The sequence below is a fragment of the Typha angustifolia genome, chromosome 6 (genome assembly GCF_048772165.1).
Source record: "Typha angustifolia cultivar Huaian chromosome 6, ASM4877216v1, whole genome shotgun sequence".
Lineage (NCBI taxonomy): Eukaryota > Viridiplantae > Streptophyta > Magnoliopsida > Poales > Typhaceae > Typha > Typha angustifolia.
The window spans coordinates 6777716-6796161 of record NC_133244.1 but is presented as its reverse complement, the minus strand read 5'-3'; the positions used below and the strand labels follow the sequence as shown (position 1 = coordinate 6796161).

The following is an 18446-nucleotide window of genomic DNA, read 5'->3' as shown; positions in this document are numbered from 1 at the left end:
CTTGCAGTATATTAATTGCCAACAGTAATCACTCCCCAAAAGCTAGTAAGTGGGGCCATAATGCATTCCTGCTCTGCCTCCAATCCCCATGCAAATGAAAGAAAATTGGGAGATACAACACTCTGGAATTTCTCATCCTGATAAACTTAAATCTATAACCCTGATAGGTATATATGACATACTTATTTATGAATGAGATTCTTTTTAAATATATTTTATAATTAAACACTCACTTATATATATATACACAAGTAACTAATGTGATAAGTTAATATTGTGACGGATGAGTGAAAACTATGCTCGTTATTTAAATAAGATTCTTACACAAGTTATTATGTTTTGCAATCAAATAATAAAATATGAATAAAGTTATAGACGATAAGTACGTAGATCTAGTCTATGAAGATAATATTCTTAAATAATTAAATCGATAATCGAGTCTTACAATTGGGCTAAATTTAGTTCACAATTTATTTTCTCGATGATATTGTGTATTACTAGGGCTGTTTATGGGGAATAAAAACCCTCTAGATTCTTAGCAATAGTAAAATCAAGCTCTTAAAATTAGATGCTTCTATTTTTTATTTTTTACTAGATGCACATTTTTTTAATAATAAATTATATACGATTTACATAAAAGATGCTTACAAAATTTCCTTTTTCTTACTATTTTAAAATTAATATTTTCTTTTAATATAAATACCCTGTATTACTATGGTACGACAAAAGTATAATACTATAATTAAAGTCTTCGCCAAAATATGGATAGATGATGTAGGTTATCTCTGTGCTCATAGTAGTTCGTCACCAATGACATCAAACGAGTGACCAGGAATCATCCCATGCATCCAATTAATGTAGTCAAATATATATAGCCATTAAGATAAAAGCACAATGATATAAGTACATGGCTTGTCTTCTCTCAACTGCTAAATTACCAATATAGCTCATTGACCCATGATATTATTATTTCTACCAATGCCTCAAGGCTCGAGAACACTAAATTAAAATAAAATTAAAAATTAATTCGTAAATTATGACAAGGAACCCAGACAGTCACCACACATGAGCTATGTTTCATGTCTGTAGACATTCTCCATTAATTCCAGAAGGAATTAAAAAAAAAAATACTTCATCTCCTTTCCTACGTTTTCTCTATGATTAATACGAACTATATATATATATGTTTACATAATTTTATCTCTATTCCTTGTCTACGTCATACGTGACGCCTTATTCCCGTCTTAATTTATTACACCCCCTTCTTAAATTGTAACGCTTCAACTCTGTTACGTAAATTTAGCATTTAATTTTCTTTATTTATCTTTGCTATTAATATCACCGAGCCCGAAAAAGAGGAGGTTAATATTACCATATCTGCACACACTGGAACCCATTATTATAGATTAGAGAGTAAAGCACAATTAAATTGGAAATAGCCAGACGCATTGGGCTTGTATTGGAACCAACTAGCAGTTTTAGTAATTACACATTCAAAGTTGGTGCAGATCCACCTAATGGCTCTGGCAAACAAAAAAATTAGTGAGGCATTAATTGACTAACATAAATGGAAAGCATCCGTCCTAATAAATGCATTAAGGTTAATTTCAAGGTGTAAAGTGCAAGTATTAAAAGATAAAACTTAGAAAAATGGAAAGCATCTAACCCTGTTGGTAAGCATACCCTCTTCTTCTTCTTCTTCTTCTTCTTTCAGTAGTGGTTTCTATAATAACTTGTTCTAATATTAAGTTCTAGAAGTAATCTTTTATAGTTCCTTATAATTTACTTACGATCTCACTCTCTCAATGCAATGAAAATATTAATGAAAAGGAGATTTAATGATGCATTTTAGATATATATATATATGAAGAAAAATAAATAAATAATTAAATTCACTAAAATTGAAAAGAAGAAAAAAGAAACATGCAACCCGCTCCCGATAGAGACGCTTCTCACGGGTGGCCGTGCCAGCACTGCACACGCGCGCGTGCACGTTGCAGTTAACGCACGGCTGTGCTTCGCTCATCTCGCTCGCGCCTTCTAGAAGGGGTATTCTCGTCATTCTCTACCTCCTTCAAAACTCGCGGGACGAGCTCCACCCCTCTCTCTTTCTCTCTCTCTCTCTCTCTCTCTCTCTCTCTCTCCTCCTCTTCTTTAAAAGCTTTTGCCTCTCCATCTCGATCCAAACGCATTCTCAGTAGAGATCGAGAAGAGAGCGCCATAGATGGCGGCGGCGACTAACGGTAGCGAGTACTTCGTGATCGATGTTGGCGAGTCGAGCGACCGGTTCTCGCGGCCGTCGAACAGCGATGCGGTGGAGGAGGATGAGTCGGAGCTGCTCTGGGCGGCGATGGAGAGGCTCCCCTCAGTATCACGACGCCACTTCGCCATCGTTCCTCTCCGGAGCACCTCCATATCCGCCGCAGCCCAGCGGAGCCGCTGCCCCCTCGAGGTCGTCGACGTGAGAAGCCTCGATCGGCGGGCGCGGGAGCTCGTGCTCGACGAAGCCCTCGCCACCAATGAGCAGGACAACTACAATCTCCTGTCCGGTATCAAGGCCCGCTTCGATGCGTAATTTCCTGGATCCCTCACGATAGCTTCTAGGAGATATTAAATTCTTTCTTTTTGGTTGCTATTAGATGCGTAATATGTAGAGCCATCATCTATTTTCTCTGTATTTTTCGATCACTAGTCGTTTGCCGATATCAAATGAATCGCTAATTGGATGGGTTATTGGAAACCTAGACGAAGAAGGATTCTTACGAATTAATTACGTAGCGTCATTCCGTTTTTCCGTTGTTTTTTCTTATTTTTTATTCATTTTCTAAGACAAATTAATATGTGAGTGCGTTTGTTGAGCAACGAAACATTTGGTCTTGTATTCTATTCGTTACCTTAGGAGGCTAGAAATTTTGATTTAATGTTTAACAATCTTGATGTTTTGACACTTGGGATGCAACAGGGTTGGGTTGCAGGTTCCAAATGTTGAAGTGAGGTTTGAGAGCCTGAACGTATCGGCAAAGGTCCACGTCGGTCGGAGGGCTTTGCCTACTCTAGCCAATTACATCAGAAATTTGGCTGAGGTATGACGCACATCTTGGTGTCTTAAAGATGCTCGAAATGTACAACGATTCAGTTTTTCTAATTCTATTTTTTTTAAACTTGGAATCTTTTACCAAATGACTGGTTATAATATTTACCAGTAAACATAAACATGTCCAGCAGAGGATTTTATTGCCCTTATTATTCTTTTTTTCATTCGCTTTGAATTGTTAGATAAAAAATGACTTGGGTAATAACAACATACAATTAGGGTTACTTATAAGATCATTGCTAAGTTCAATTTGTCTATCTCCTCTATTCTTGATTGTTATCAATTTTTGCAATTTCTTGGTGAATGCTTGATTGAATTTGGTTGGGTCTAGTTTTCATGAAGTTTTCACATGTTGGATGTTTTAATATGAGAATATAGAGGGGCCATATTATCACAGATTTGAATCCCCATATCTAAGTATCTATTTCTCCTTTTACCTATTAATTTAATCTGATATCTAATGCAGCGAGTACTCATGTCCTTTCATGTACTACAACCCAACAAGCACACTCTCACCATTTTGGATAATGTGAGTGGCGTCGTGAAACCTGGGAGGTGAGCATGCAAACTGGTTTTCCTTCTTTTTGATAAATTATAGACTATGCTGACATTCCAACTGGCCTCATGCATGAAGTCTGAAACCCAATTCATATTCTTGCTTGTGGTAGTAGTTGCTCTATGATGAATGCGCACAGATATGCCTTTCCTTTTGTGATTTGGTGTCTTGAGTTGCTTCCTTTGTATGTGTATTGGCAGAATGACTTTGTTATTAGGACCTCCTGCATCTGGGAAGACTACACTATTGCTAGCTCTTGCTGGTAAACTGGATTCTAAGCTGAAGGTGACTGTTCTTTTCTTCTCCTTTTTATCATCTTTTACTTATTACAAGAAAGCAGGACATACTGTTTTCATGTATTTATAGATGGTGCCTTCCCTTATATTAGTCATGTTTTAATCCACGAAACAGGATACCCTGAATAGCAGGTTCCTTCGCATTTAATAAATCTGTTCAATCATTCCTCATCACATACTGTTCTGAGAGAAAAAAAAAGCTATTCAAATGTTGTGAATATCTCTCGAGAGCCTTTTGATAATATATTCTTTCTTTCATGTGCTGATCCCAATAGTTAGGACCAAAAGGTTTGGTTGCTAATTGCTTTGACCCAATGACCCCAAAGTGTAGTACTCATATAAATACAAAACAAAATTAGTCATGGTAGAACTTAATGACATTTTGTATTTTCTGTTAGTTCATCTTATCAGGATATTTACCAGGTTGATCTTTGGTCCATATTTATGGTAAACTAGCATTCAGATAATGTTCCGTAGAAATGTTATTGGAAAATGTAAGATATACTTGGCAATAATTTCCTTTTGATAACTCCCTTGATAATTGTAGTAGTCACTCGGACTGTGAAAGTGTTCCAACACTTTGATTATGTGAATACCTTTCTACTTATTTCCTTTTCTAATTATTTCCTCAGCAAAGTGGACGAGTGACATACAATGGGCGTGCTTTTGATGATTTTTTTGTACAAAGAACATCTGCATACATTAGCCAGACAGATAATCATCTTGGGGAGTTGACTGTGAGAGAAACTTTTGATTTTGCTGCCAGATGCCAGGGTGCAAGTGAAAACTGGAAAGGTTAGGGCTCCTTTTCTTAATAGTATTTTTTTTTTACTTCATTGTTAGTAGCATCATCTTGGAAATGTGGAAGTAGACTTCGTTTTTTCTTTCCTCTGCTTGGTTGATCCTTTGCCTGTTTAATATTAACAGAAACTTACCCTGAGAGAATATTCTTCCTTCTAAAACTTAATACCGAGGCTGAAATTATTTGTACTACCATGTACTTGTATAGATAATTTTACGCATGATTTCTTTATGTATGATACATTTGTGCAACTGGATGAACAAAATATATTCAGGAGCAGATTGCAAAGATACTGTCACCCCTGTTGTCCATCAAGCGTCACATTTTTGTATTTTCTCTTAACTATAAATCACCGCCAAGTGCTAACATGTCTATTTGTCGTCTTACTAGATCAAGAATTCCTGTAACCATTCTCCTTTCACTGAGTAATATCTTGTAATTTCAAGTGAATGGTTCTTCATGTCAATCCCAAGAATTACTGTGTAATTCCTATGTGCAGAGCATATGAAGAATTTAACTAGGCTCGAGAAAGAAAAGAATGTGCATCCAAGTCCTGAAATTGATGCATTTATGAAGGTCAATACTTCATATCTTGATTTTACTTAACTCATTACCCAGTATTGTTTATTTTTCAAATTATCTTTTGAAATGAATGTGGTGGACAGGTTGCTTCTGTCGGAGGTGAAAAGAACAATCTTGTAACAAATTATGTCCTGAAAGTACTTGGCCTTGATGTTTGTGCTGATACTCTGGTTGGTACTGATATGGTTAGAGGTGTTTCAGGTGGTCAGAAAAAGCGAGTGACAACAGGTGTGCAGATCATCATTTAGCTAAATATATTGTTTGCAATCTATTTCACCCATTTTATATTTTTTTCTGATCGAACTTCTGTTGAACTTGCTGTTCTTTAGGACAATCATGGAATATTAGCTGAATATATTGTTGAAGTTTCTTAGGCCTCCATATAATGTCTTGGCTTCCTATGATCTAGTAGAAAATTACAACATTTAAACTATCTATCCCTCCAATTGCTTATGGCCTCTTTCAAACAGGACCTCTTTCTATTCTTACTCCACTTTCTACGATCTTTTGCTAATTATCCTACATTACTGACAAGGCAATAATGAGGCAAAGAGGCAAGGAAAATAGAGCAGCGATATGCTTTGCGACAGTAAACTTTCTCTGCAAGTATGCATGCTCAAAAATCTGATTTAGATGGAAAAATGCAAGTTTTTGATCAAACTAGCCCTCCCAAATATTTATTTTATATGTATACTATATTTTAAATTTTAAATATAAAATTAGCTGTGTTTAGAAACTGTTAACCTACTTTTAAATATAATCCATTAACTGGATCAGTGACTTATATAAACATATTAAATTCTCTAAATAATTTTCAAGTCTTACGAGAAAGTTTTATATAAGTTGTTGACTTTGTATTTTAAAATCATTGAACTAGAAACTAATTTATATTTGAAAATCGCTAATTAGATCAACCATCTCCAAACATATCTATTATCGTATTTATGTTTCAAAATAAATTAGATGTATAAAAAGAAATTATAGGAAGTATAATAATTCTAAGATTCTAGCCACTTAGTTTGCCGAAGAAATGAAATCTTTTTCTCAATCCAACTTCTTTTGACTGAAGACCCTAGTTCTTTCTCTTATTCTTTCTTGTTTATAATAAAAGTGCACAATGTCCAACAACTTGTTTATTTGTTTGTTTACACTTGCTTCACGGTGAACTTGTCTTAGAATATAAATATAAAATTATTATAATTTAAGTTTTTAGAATAGTTACTAAATTAAATATGGTGTCAAAGTCATGACTGTAGGTCATGAGTTCGCTCTAAACCCTAGACTTTAAGTTATGAGTTCAAATTTTGTTTATCTATTTTTATTTAAAAATATAAAATTTCCCTCATTCAAAAGTTAAATTTATTTTTAGTATTAAAATGTCTTAGCTAAAATACAAGAGAAAATATTAGAATATAAAATATAAGCTTTTAAAATAAATGGTGAGTCAAGTTTAAGTCTTAAAAACAACCTTATGAAAGTTAGGGGAAGACTGCTCATCTCATCTCCATCATTTTATTTTCTCATTAATTTACTAATATTCAAACCTGTAAGTTCATGCTTCCTTGGATTTGTATATCAATGATCTCATGAAACAAGTACCATGCACACCTTCTGACTGCAAATACTTGACTTGTATGATACCTATAAGACTATATTATCTCAAAGTCTTATATTTTCTCTTACCTTTTTATCTTTCTCTTTTTATTGAAGTTAGATGGTAGAGGGATTTATTTTTGGGTGAAGTTCAATTTGATTTCTAGACGAGCCTTTTCAGATGCAGTCTAACGAGATGCGCTCAAAAGTGGGAAATTGGTGGATGCTAGTGGAAGCGACTTTCAAATCCCCAAATAATACCAATGTGATAGCAATAGATTTAGGTAAATCAAATATTAGCAAAACTAATTTTTATACCAAAGAAAAATCCTTAATGAGAGTGCTAAATATAGAGAACTTCTAATACTCATGCTAACCACATATAAGAACTATAAATATAAATCATAAAAAAGAAAAGAGAGACAAGATTTATATGGTTCGACGATATGCGTACATCCTTAAGCGAAGCAATTTTAATCCACTATACAAATTATCAAATATAAAGAGTTTTCAACTCTAATATTACTCTAAACAATGATGGCTCTCCTCTCTAATTTTTTCCTTGTGCAAAATGTCTACACCCAATTCTAATCTAAATATTTCAATTTATAGGGCTGACTAAAGCTACTGAAAATACTGCTTGACGTTTGAATGTACGTGGGGTCGTTCGAACGCCAATAGAACTCTAATCTGGAGAGCAAGAGAGCGTTTGAATACCTGTGGGGCCGTTTGAACGCCTATAGAGTGTAAATCCTCTGAAAAAATTACGTTCGAAGGGCCTATTCGAACACCCTGTAATTCCTGCTTTGATTTATCCTAAGAAGAGAATCAAAGTCTCTGGTTAGGTTTGTCTAGATCTAAATGCCTACAAAGCCATGAATCCGTGAAGGTCAACATGCTACTCTTGTTCTATCCAAGCATAAATTGTTTTTTTTTTCTCTTATAATCTTTCTTTACCGACATAACAAACTGTGATTTCATATTATTTCCTTCTCTAAATTTTGAATAATATTGCTGTTTTTAAGTATTAACATCCTTCTGAGGGATATGGTTTGCACTTTGCAGCACGACTAGATCTTTAATCGGTTATGCTAACATAAAGTATTATACTTCATAGACACTGTCCCCGGAATTACTAAACGAGAATCTGTGTTTGTCTCACTTGCAGGGGAAATGATTGTTGGTCCAAAGAAAACCCTTTTTATGGATGAAATATCTACAGGACTAGACAGCTCCACAACATATCAAATTGTGAAGTGCATGAGGAACTTTGTTCATCAGATGGAGGCCACTGTAGTGATGTCCCTTCTGCAGCCTGCACCTGAGACATTTGAACTTTTTGATGACCTAATACTATTATCTGAAGGGCATATCATATATCAAGGTCCCATAAAGCATGTCGTTGAATTTTTTGAGTCATTAGGCTTTTCATTACCACCTCGCAAAGGGGTGGCTGACTTTCTCCAGGAGGTATTTGAATATTTTTCGCACTCTTATTATTTGCTCAGATCCATTATTTTGCAGTTATTTACTTGCACTGAAGGTTTATTTGTGGAATATAGGCTATAAAAATCTAATTAGTCAAATTTATATATACTTCAGGTTACCTCTAGGAAGGATCAAGCTCAGTACTGGTCTGACCATTCAAAGCCATACGTGTTTCTTCCTGTTTTAATGATGGCCAGAGCTTTTAAAGAATCTGAACATGGGAAATCTGTGGAGTCGACTCTAGCTGTTCCTATTGATGATACAAAGTTTCTAGCATCAGCTCTTGCCAGCAAGAAGTTTGCTATATCAAAAGTAGCCCTTCTACGGGCATGCTTCGCAAGGGAACTTATTCTTCTAAGTCGACATCGTTTCCTTTATATCTTCCGAACATGCCAAGTAAGTTTCCTTTGGTTTCCTCTTTTTAGCTTATAGTTTAAATTTCACCCAACTTCTTTTTTCGTAAGTTAGAATTAGCTTTAAATATCCTGCCTATGATTCTTTAAATAATTTACTTGTACATGTAAAGTTAAAGAGGTAGTTGGATGTTTAAATGGTTTGCGATGATATTATAATCCAAAGGGACCTTCAGGTATACAACTAGGCACTGGAAGAAGCTTATTAGGTGGTGCACTAAATTGGTGGTGACTTTGATCCAACTTTGGAAGTTTGGATCCATGCTATTAGGTTCTGTAACATATCTATTTGTAAAAAGGGTTTTCACAAAAGGTAATTTTCACGTTCAAATAAGAACAATCAATCAAGTAAATAAAATATCTTTTGTAATTCTAGCTGATTTCAGCTCGTTCAATCAAAAAAAAAAAAAAAAAAAAATCTTTGGATGGTCATCTATAATCAAAACTTCATCTTAGATGCCTGTGGGTTCAGAAGATACTCGTGCAATAATATGAAAGAGAATAACATATCATGGAGAGAACTCTGTGGGCCTAATACATCTTGAAGATGTAACAATGCAATAGAGGTAGAGACGCGCATGATTCTTATCATTTTCTTCTTCTTTCAAAAAATTATTTTCCTGTTTCATTTTATGTTGTGTTTTTCGTTTCTCTTTCTTCTCCTTTCCCTACCTGGCTCAGCCACCTGGACTAAGGCCACTTCAGCCTTGGGCCAGTAAAAAATGTCTCACTTGCACTAAGGCCAGATGTGCCTGGAAACGAGTTTCGGCCTTCGGGTCTCACCCAGATTTTTCGCATCCAACTACTTGTAGTCTTGAAGCCTGCAAGCCTTCATTCTTCCGTGTTTTTAGCTTTCTACTGCGAGCCATCAAAGCACAACTAAATTACCCTTTCTAAAGTTCAAGAACGGTCAAACTTGGCTGTCTTTCTTTTTATTTATTTAATTTTTATCTTGGCATTATTTTGATAGAGAATGTAACATCCCATAATCCGAGTGTTGCTCTCTGGAATGCTATAAATTAGCCGGCTTCCTGCTTGACCTTGATAACTTTGTGCACGAATTTCATAGCTTCTGTCGTGTATCTGAAGCTAAACCATAACATCCCTGATGCGTGTGATAACCGGAGTGTGATCTAATATGAAAATTCGCTTGTAGCGAACAATTTTTCTAGGAACAATGGCAGCATCCTTGTCCATGTTCAGTCCAAGATGGTTCTAATGTCATGCTGATGTTAGGACTTATAGATTCTTACCATTTTAGATGATTTGATGACATTTTGGCTATTCTGTATAATTATATTTTACAGTCCATTCTGAAGTGCTTTCCCTTTGGAAATGAAATATAGCATTATATGTTTGGCAGAAAAAATGTTTTGCTTCATCGCTGTAATTATCAAGACTTGTAAATGTGCATCCGTTTTTAACAGAGACAGTCTCTTGAATTTTCTTTTTCTTACATACTTTGCAATGGTCTTACTATGATTTCACTTGCATGCATTTTATCTATTCATACCTGTCTATACTCTATTCATTAATTGATGAATGTTATTTATTGCAGGTTGCTTTCGTTGGAGTGATCACGTGCACAATGTTTATTCGCACGAGGATACATCCTGTTGACGAGATAAATGGAAATTTATATCTATCTTGCTTATTTTATGGATTGGTACATATGCTTTTCAATGGGTTTACCGAGTTGTCAATTACGATATCTCGACTCCCGGTTTTCTACAAGCAGAGAGAGAATTTCTTTCATCCTGCTTGGGCCTATTCAATTCCTAGTTGGATTTTACGTGTTCCTTATTCCATTGTTGAAGCTGTAGTGTGGTCTTGTGTAGTATACTATACAGTAGGGTTTGCACCAAGTGTTGGGAGGTATGAAGATGCAAATGTTTTTTTTTTTTAATTAGTATGACAATTATCAATCAGTTGTGTACTTTTACTTTCTACGGAGATTGAAATTAGCAAAATACTTCACAATTGCAGGTTTTTCCGCTTCATACTTTTGCTATTTTCTGTGCACCAAATGGCATTAGGACTTTTCCGAATGATGGGTGCTATTGCCCGAGATATAGTAGTTGCCAATACATTTGGATCTGCTTCACTTCTAGCCGTTTTTCTGTTGGGAGGATTTATTATTCCCAAAGGTTAGATTTGTTGGTCTTATAAGCTGAATGAATTTACATTTTACATGACATTTTCCCGATTTGGTTGATTGATGTCATTCTTAGTTTTCCAGTTAAATAAATGATTCATTAATTGTATATTTTGTTTCCATTTTTTTTTATGGTTTCTGAACTCTAGATTCATAAAGCAGATGAAATCAAACCATGGTGGACTTGGGCCTTCTGGCTTTCACCATTAAGCTATGGGCAACGTGCAATCTCGGTTAATGAGTTCAGCGCCTCAAGATGGGCCAAGGTTTGTTCCTTTTTATTCCCACTTTTTTATTCTTAAATTAATTTGTGACCGAAATTTTATTCTGTTTCTTCTTCGGAACCATGACAGTGGTCTGCTTATGGAAATAATACGGTTGGAAATAATGTTCTAATTCTACATAGTCTTCCCACCCAGAAGTACTGGTATTGGCTTGGAACTGGTGTTCTGTTATGTTATTGTGTCCTTTTCAACATTCTCTTTACTCTTGCTTTGGCATATCTTAAGCGTAAGTTGAATATCCTTATTCCTTAGTAATGGTCGTATCTTTCTGATATATAGGATCTCAACCTTTGTATTGCTCCCTCTTAATTCTATTATCTATTAGCTAGAATATCTGACATCAGTTACCATGTCATTGAAGCGCTAGGGAAGGCACAGGTAGTAATCCCATCTGATTCTGCAGAAAAAAAGGATGAAAAAAATGGTGCTGCTCCTTTTGAAATGGAAACTAAAGGTGAACTACTAGTGTTTGAAAAACTGCATGTTTTTGTTTCCTCTTTGCATCTATATACGGGAGCATATACTTTTTTTTTTCTCTTTGCTGCTGCTGACATCAGCATAATATCTCACCATAATCATTTATTTCATCCTCTCCTTTAGCTCATCTTATGTATGCATATGGGAACTAAAAGCACTTTCTTAGTTCTTACCAGATAAATCAACAACTCTCTTCATATCATGTTAATCATATGCATCTAAAACCATAAGTTCTGGTTTTTAAGTGATTATCTGACATGTATATTTTGCAGTAAGAAGTAATGTACAAGAGTTGTTGCAAGGAGAGATTGCTGGCATGTGTAAGAGGGGAATGATTCTCCCGTTTCAACCTTTATCCATGACGTTCCATAACGTCAGTTATTTTGTTGATATGCCAAAGGTTGATGCCGCTGTTGCCTGCTACTTTATAAGACAATATATTAGTATTTACTAAAAAATTGTCCTTTTCTGAATAATAGGAAATGAGAGCACAAGGGGTTCCTGAAAAACGATTGCAACTACTATCTAATGTTAGTGGGGTATTCAGACCACATGTTTTGACAGCATTGGTTGGCTCAAGTGGGGCAGGGAAGACAACGCTTATGGATGTTCTTGCTGGCAGGAAGACAGGTGGATATATAGAAGGTGATATTAAGATATCTGGATTTGAAAAGGATCAGAGAACGTTTGCCAGAATATCAGGATATGTTGAGCAAAATGATATACATTCGCCTGAAGTAACAGTTGAGGAATCTCTCTGGTTTTCGTCCAGTCTTCGCCTTTCAAAAGACATTAGCAGAGAAAAAAGACATGTTAGTCATGATTTCCTTATTTTGCACCCTCAGATTTTAGTTAGTTGCTAAGCATACTTGTACTCTTCTGTGTAGGCATTTGTTGAAGAAGTGATGTCACTGGTCGAGCTTGATCAGCTTCGACATGCATTAGTTGGCATGCCGGGGAGTAATGGTTTATCAACAGAACAAAGAAAGCGTCTAACACTTGCAGTTGAATTAGTTGCCAACCCATCTATTATATTTATGGATGAACCCACATCTGGATTAGATGCACGAGCAGCTGCAATTGTGATGCGAACTGTTCGTAACACCGTTGATACAGGAAGAACTGTTGTTTGCACCATACACCAACCAAGTATTGATATCTTTGAAGCATTTGATGAGGTTATTAGCCATTGTTCTTTTGAAGAGCGTTTGATCACTCATTTGGGCTTGCATATATTCTAATTTCGCGACAAACTTTTCTCTGATATCTTGTTTGTTTTGCCGCAGCTTCTTCTTATGAAGCGAGGGGGCCATGTTATATATGGAGGTTTGCTTGGAGTGAATTCACAGAATATGATTGATTACTTTCAGGTAGATTATATATGTTATATTATCATTCTGTGTTTATTCTTTTTATCTTGAATATAAGAGGTTGATCTTCAATAACACTTGCATGTTTTGCTAATTTGCTCCAAAGTCTTAAGTTCCCATGCAATTCTAAATTAAGATATATAATGATGAAGTGTCGTTTGGTTATTATTAGGTTACATCTAAACAACAGAAATCCTTGATAGAATTAATTATATTAGTTTACAAAATTTTCTTTACTTGATGGGTCAATCAATATCATAACATCTCTCATGCAGGGAATACCTGGAGTTCCTACTATTCAAAATGATTATAATCCGGCAACCTGGATGCTTGAAATTACTACACAGGCATGTGAAGAAAAGCTCGGTTTAGATTTTGCTACCATATACAGGAATTCTGATCAGTTCAGGTGAATTTTATGTAACAATATTAATCCTTTATTTATAGAGGACCTGCATATGTCTAGAGTACATGATTGATGAAGCTTAGCACTGCAAGAAGTGAGAAATTCTTTATCTCAGGAAAGTTGAAGCTCTTATTCAAGAATTGAGTGTTCCTGCTGCTGGCACAGAGACTTTAAAGTTCTCTTCCGAGTTTCCACAAGATGGTATAACTCAATTCAAAACCTGCTATATTAAACAAAATCTTGTATATTGGAGGAGCCCACGATATAATGCTGTACGGTTGATCTTCACAACACTTGCTGCTCTGATATTTGGCTCAATATTTTGGAATGCTGGTTCAAAAAGGTATCACAGTTATGCTTTCTTTTACTTAAATTTCTTGCCTCAACTTCTACTTTGCCTGCTTGATTACTTTCCTTTTTTCCTTTAGATATGCTTTTATCATCTTATAATATGTATTACCAACAAGATTGATTATTCCCACCAAATTTAAGGAGTTTGAGTTGTGTCTCATGTCATAAGCATGTTAATTGGAGATATTAGGAATATGAAGTTTGAAATGAATATGGCTGCAAAGAACCAAGTGCTTCACCATATCTTTTGTAACTTTCATTTACATGGTAGTTTTAAGCTTGTCTTTGTGCTCTGAATTTTAGAATAATTCAAGGAAAGTCTTGAGTGTTGGTAATTTCATGTATTTGACATGAATTTTTTATTAACTTTGAGCTAAGTTTTAAGTGGGGCCCACATATTATTAATGATGGTTTAATAGTGGAATTAATTTAGCTTAAGGAGTACTTTATTGTCAAATATTCACTTAGTCAAATTCATGAAGAGAAGTGAATGAAAAATTAGCTCTAAAGTGAGTATCATGGCAATGAAGAAATAAAGAAAAGTGAGTTTAGTACCATATTGAATATTTGAGAAATGTTAGTATGGTATATAAGTAACAAACTTCTTATAGACTTTGGGCCCTAAAAGGGGTACCTATTTTGTGAGTAAAGGTTACTATGCAACTTAACTCACACGCGCGCGCCGCTTGGCCCGGCTGGGTTCGGTTCGCACGGGTCAAAGTCCAATTTTAATTTTTTGCCTGATACGGTTCAAATCTGGTTTGGTTCGGGGTCGAAGTGGTTTGTCCTTTCAATGAACAGTTAATCAGTCAGTTAGTTGGTTGAACCCGACCCGAAATGGTGCATCCCTTCATAATATAACTGTTAATTGGTTTCAGACCCGAAATGGTGCGTCCATTCGGTGATCTTTTGCATCTTTTCGTCGAGCCTGTTTAATTCTATAAATAGGCTGTCAGTCTACATAATTTTATATAGAAATTTGGTTTATTTCTTCTAGAGTCGAGTCTTAAGTTTGAGTTTACATTTGAGAGAGAGTATAACACGGTTCAGATTCAATCAAGGCATTAGAAAGCTGCTTCCTTTCGAGTGCATGACAGTCGTTGTATCCTGGAAGACCGATCTCCACTGTTCCAGAAGCAATCAGTGGAGGGCGAATTGGTTTTAAGGAGATAGTGTCCAACACTAAACTCGACTATTCAAAATCTTATATTCTGTAATCTGTAAGTTTATTTAATTTATTTATTTTGATCGGATTTTTTATAATTCTTTGGAATCAAATTGTTACCGCCAACATTGACAAGCTTGGTAAGTAATTAACAGTGTTGGATGCATCACATGCTTGCTGCTAAAAAACTATGGATACCTTGAAATCCTCAAGTAGGGCTATGAAGGAAAGGAAGAAATAGTGCTAACCCCTCTCATATTCATATAAGGCTGGGAAACGTAGCTTCTCCTCCCTTAATTATAAAGAGAAGTTTTAAATGATTTAATTGTCATTTCTATTATTAGGTGTGTAGTTTAGACATTTGTCTTTTTTTTCAGCTTTTTTTTATCATTTTCTATATGATTTATGCCTTTAATATTTTTGCAGTCTAGTGATGGATTCATCATGCACTTATTAAGCTGCACCGTGAAACAGCTATCTCTGTATGATTACTATGATTCAATTATTAATATTATTCATCAATTTTTTGTTTTTAATCATGATCATCTTTAATAATGTCAAAACAAATGATTTATAGATAGTTTAATACCACTTTTATGTTTTAGATTTTAATAGACAATCATTACCACGAGATATAACCTTAGTTCATGTAGGAAGATCCTTATTTCGTCACATGTATCTAAGTCAAAACTTTAAGCTGTAGTAAATCTTTCTAAATTTCCTTATGTTAACTTTTATATATGAATCTATTGGCAGAGGAGATTATGCAGATGTATAGATAACAATATAAGCTAAAAAAACATCAGGTCTTAGGAAGAAGTACAAAAGATTAAACTGATAAAAAAAATAATAAATTTCAATTCGCTCGGCTCCAAGCGATGCCACCATTATTCTTGTGTGAATCACCAGTCTAGCAGCTATGGGGGATTTCCTGGTTGTATTGTGTTACTGTAGAAGAGTTGCCTCTCCTTTACTTCTCTTAAACCTATTTATGGATCTTTGCCATGGGTAAGTCCTTTAAATTAGCAGGAAAAATCATGCTACAATATCTGAAGTTTCTCCATTTTCTTCAGAAAGAAATACAAAATATTAAGTGTTCTGGTTGTCAAATTATACTTCTACTATTTTGCAGGGAGACAACAGAAGACTTGATGATTATTATGGGATCTCTTTATGCTGCATGCCTATTTCTTGGAATTAATAATTCATCATCTGTACAACCTGTGGTATCAATTGAGAGGACTGTATACTACAGAGAAAGAGCAGCTAGAATGTACTCTTCATTTCCTTATGCAGCTGCACAGGTTGGTTCTTCTAATCTGTAAACAAATTCTTTCTTATTTGCTGGTAATGTTCACAATGTTAAAGGTACTCTCTCATGTTAACAGGGGCTTGTAGAGATTCCTTACATTCTTGCACAAACACTAATATTTGGAATCATCACCTACTTCATGATTAACTATGAAAGGGCAATAGGTAAGAGGTGCAGTCCTTAATGTACCTTTGTAGTCTTGAAAATCTGTTCAAATATTGGTGATCTGAGAAATTACTTGACAATTTTCCATGTATCATCCTACTAATGTTTGCTTTCATGTTCTGTCTATTAATATAAGTTATCCATTATCTCACGAGCGCCATTTATTCTGCAGGAAAGCTCCTACTATACCTTGTTTTCATGTTTCTTACTTTCACCTACTTCACATTCTATGGAATGATGGCCGTTGGTTTGACTCCATCTCAGCACCTAGCAGCAGTTATTTCATCAGCATTTTATTCATTGTGGAATCTTCTTTCAGGTTTTCTAGTCCCTAAACCTGTAAGTTTCTAAACTTTTATTAAGAATCCAAATCCTTTAGCATTGTTGAATAGTTGCTGGAATCTTTGACCATCTTCATAGAAGTCCTTGTGGCTATGTAGTGTGTTTCTTAGTGACGCCAGAACCCTACTGATGATTAGTAAGCGTTCATTATCAGCTTAACTTTTAAAGTAGTTAGTAACTTAACATATATGCTATATGATCCGCTGAGTGTGACAATAATGCTTGCCACTGGGTAACTTGGTTTTTGGGGTTCAAGTAAGAATATGAAGAGTCATAGGTTTACATCTTGAAGCAACTTATTTAGAATAGACGGTAATGTGTGTACATTTTTACTCCAGCCTCATGCACTGAGATGCCCTCCAGCCCCTGCAAAATTTTAAACTATAGTGCTATTTTTTACATTAGAACCCTATATTGTTTAAAAAAAATTATTGGATATATTATATGCCCCTCCTGTAAAAGTGGAGTCTGGCTCTGCCTCTGCATATGGATCGGTTGTTTTATAACTATTAAGTGCCACTTAATTAATATTATGTCCATTTTGCTCAGACTGTTAAAAGTGTTTTTTTGTTGGTCGTATTGCTCATTCCTGGAATACTTTCTTCTCCTTCCAGTTTGATTACTTTCTTCATCTAGTTTCCTAACGATGACATTGTTCTGGCTTATGGTATCTCATGTTGATTCTCCCTCAGAGCATCCCGGGTTGGTGGATCTGGTTTTATTACATATGCCCAGTGGCGTGGACCCTACGAGGCATCATTACATCACAGTTGGGTGATGTTGAGACTAGATTAGTAGGGCCTGGTTTTGATGGTACAGTGAAGCAGTATCTGGATATATACCTCGGCTTCGAATCTGGAATGACAGGCATCAGCGCAGTGGTTCTCGTTGGCTTCTGCCTGCTTTTCTTTTGTGTTTATGCGACCTCCATCAAGGTCCTCAATTTTCAAAGACGGTGATTCCGTTGTTAGAGTTGACACTTACCTGCTGAGGGACGCCACTTAGTTGATTCTTCCTTAAATGATGGATCATTCAAATGCAGACTTAAGAAGAATTAGTATACATGATTCTGTATGTATGATGAATAATACTCTATATTAGTATGCTCAGATATACATGATTTTAAAGATTAAAAAAAAAATTCAAGCTGAGTTGATGATCAATGATGCAGCATTCTTTCCCTTACCTCTTTATTGATCAGAAACTAACGTCCGTACGAGTTTGAACCAGTTTTGATAGAAACCTCTGGTAAAATATCCACCGGTATCTATAACCCAACAGATGAAGTACATTACATAGTCTGTTTAGGGATTGGCGACTTACCCATTCAGTGACTTTGGCACTAGACGTTCCCAAAATAGGTACTATCGGGTCCAGTGAATTAGAGAATAGACATGTGGCTGTCCAAATGAAAGAATTAACGGAATACCCAACATGGGCACAGACACAGTACTACGAGCGAATTCATTTACATGGTGGAAAATGTTTACATGCTTAATCGGGTGTTGCGTAAACTCTTTTGTAGCATGGTGATATAGTCATGGTAACATCAAACTCAGTAGTATATTTGTGAGCTGAGTCGGTCATCCCATAAA

General features: G+C 35.4%; 1 protein-coding gene across 1 annotated transcript; it reads left to right on the top strand.

Annotated features, from left to right (window-relative positions):
* Positions 1-2179: 2179 nt before the first annotated feature.
* Positions 2180-18165, top strand: LOC140761357 (ABC transporter G family member 51). Its single transcript, XM_073098643.1, has 24 exons — positions 2180-2571; positions 2963-3083; positions 3561-3649; positions 3851-3935; positions 4579-4741; positions 5248-5324; positions 5414-5558; positions 8092-8393; positions 8526-8807; positions 10383-10699; positions 10811-10971; positions 11142-11245; positions 11333-11489; positions 11625-11717; positions 12013-12140; positions 12220-12552; positions 12628-12918; positions 13027-13110; positions 13386-13519; positions 13632-13859; positions 16165-16336; positions 16421-16508; positions 16682-16848; positions 17544-18165. The coding sequence occupies exons 1-24, from the start codon at positions 2225-2227 to the stop codon at positions 17808-17810; spliced, it is 4335 nt and encodes a 1444-aa protein (XP_072954744.1). The 5' UTR covers positions 2180-2224; the 3' UTR covers positions 17811-18165.
* The last annotated feature ends 281 nt before the right edge of the window (positions 18166-18446 follow it).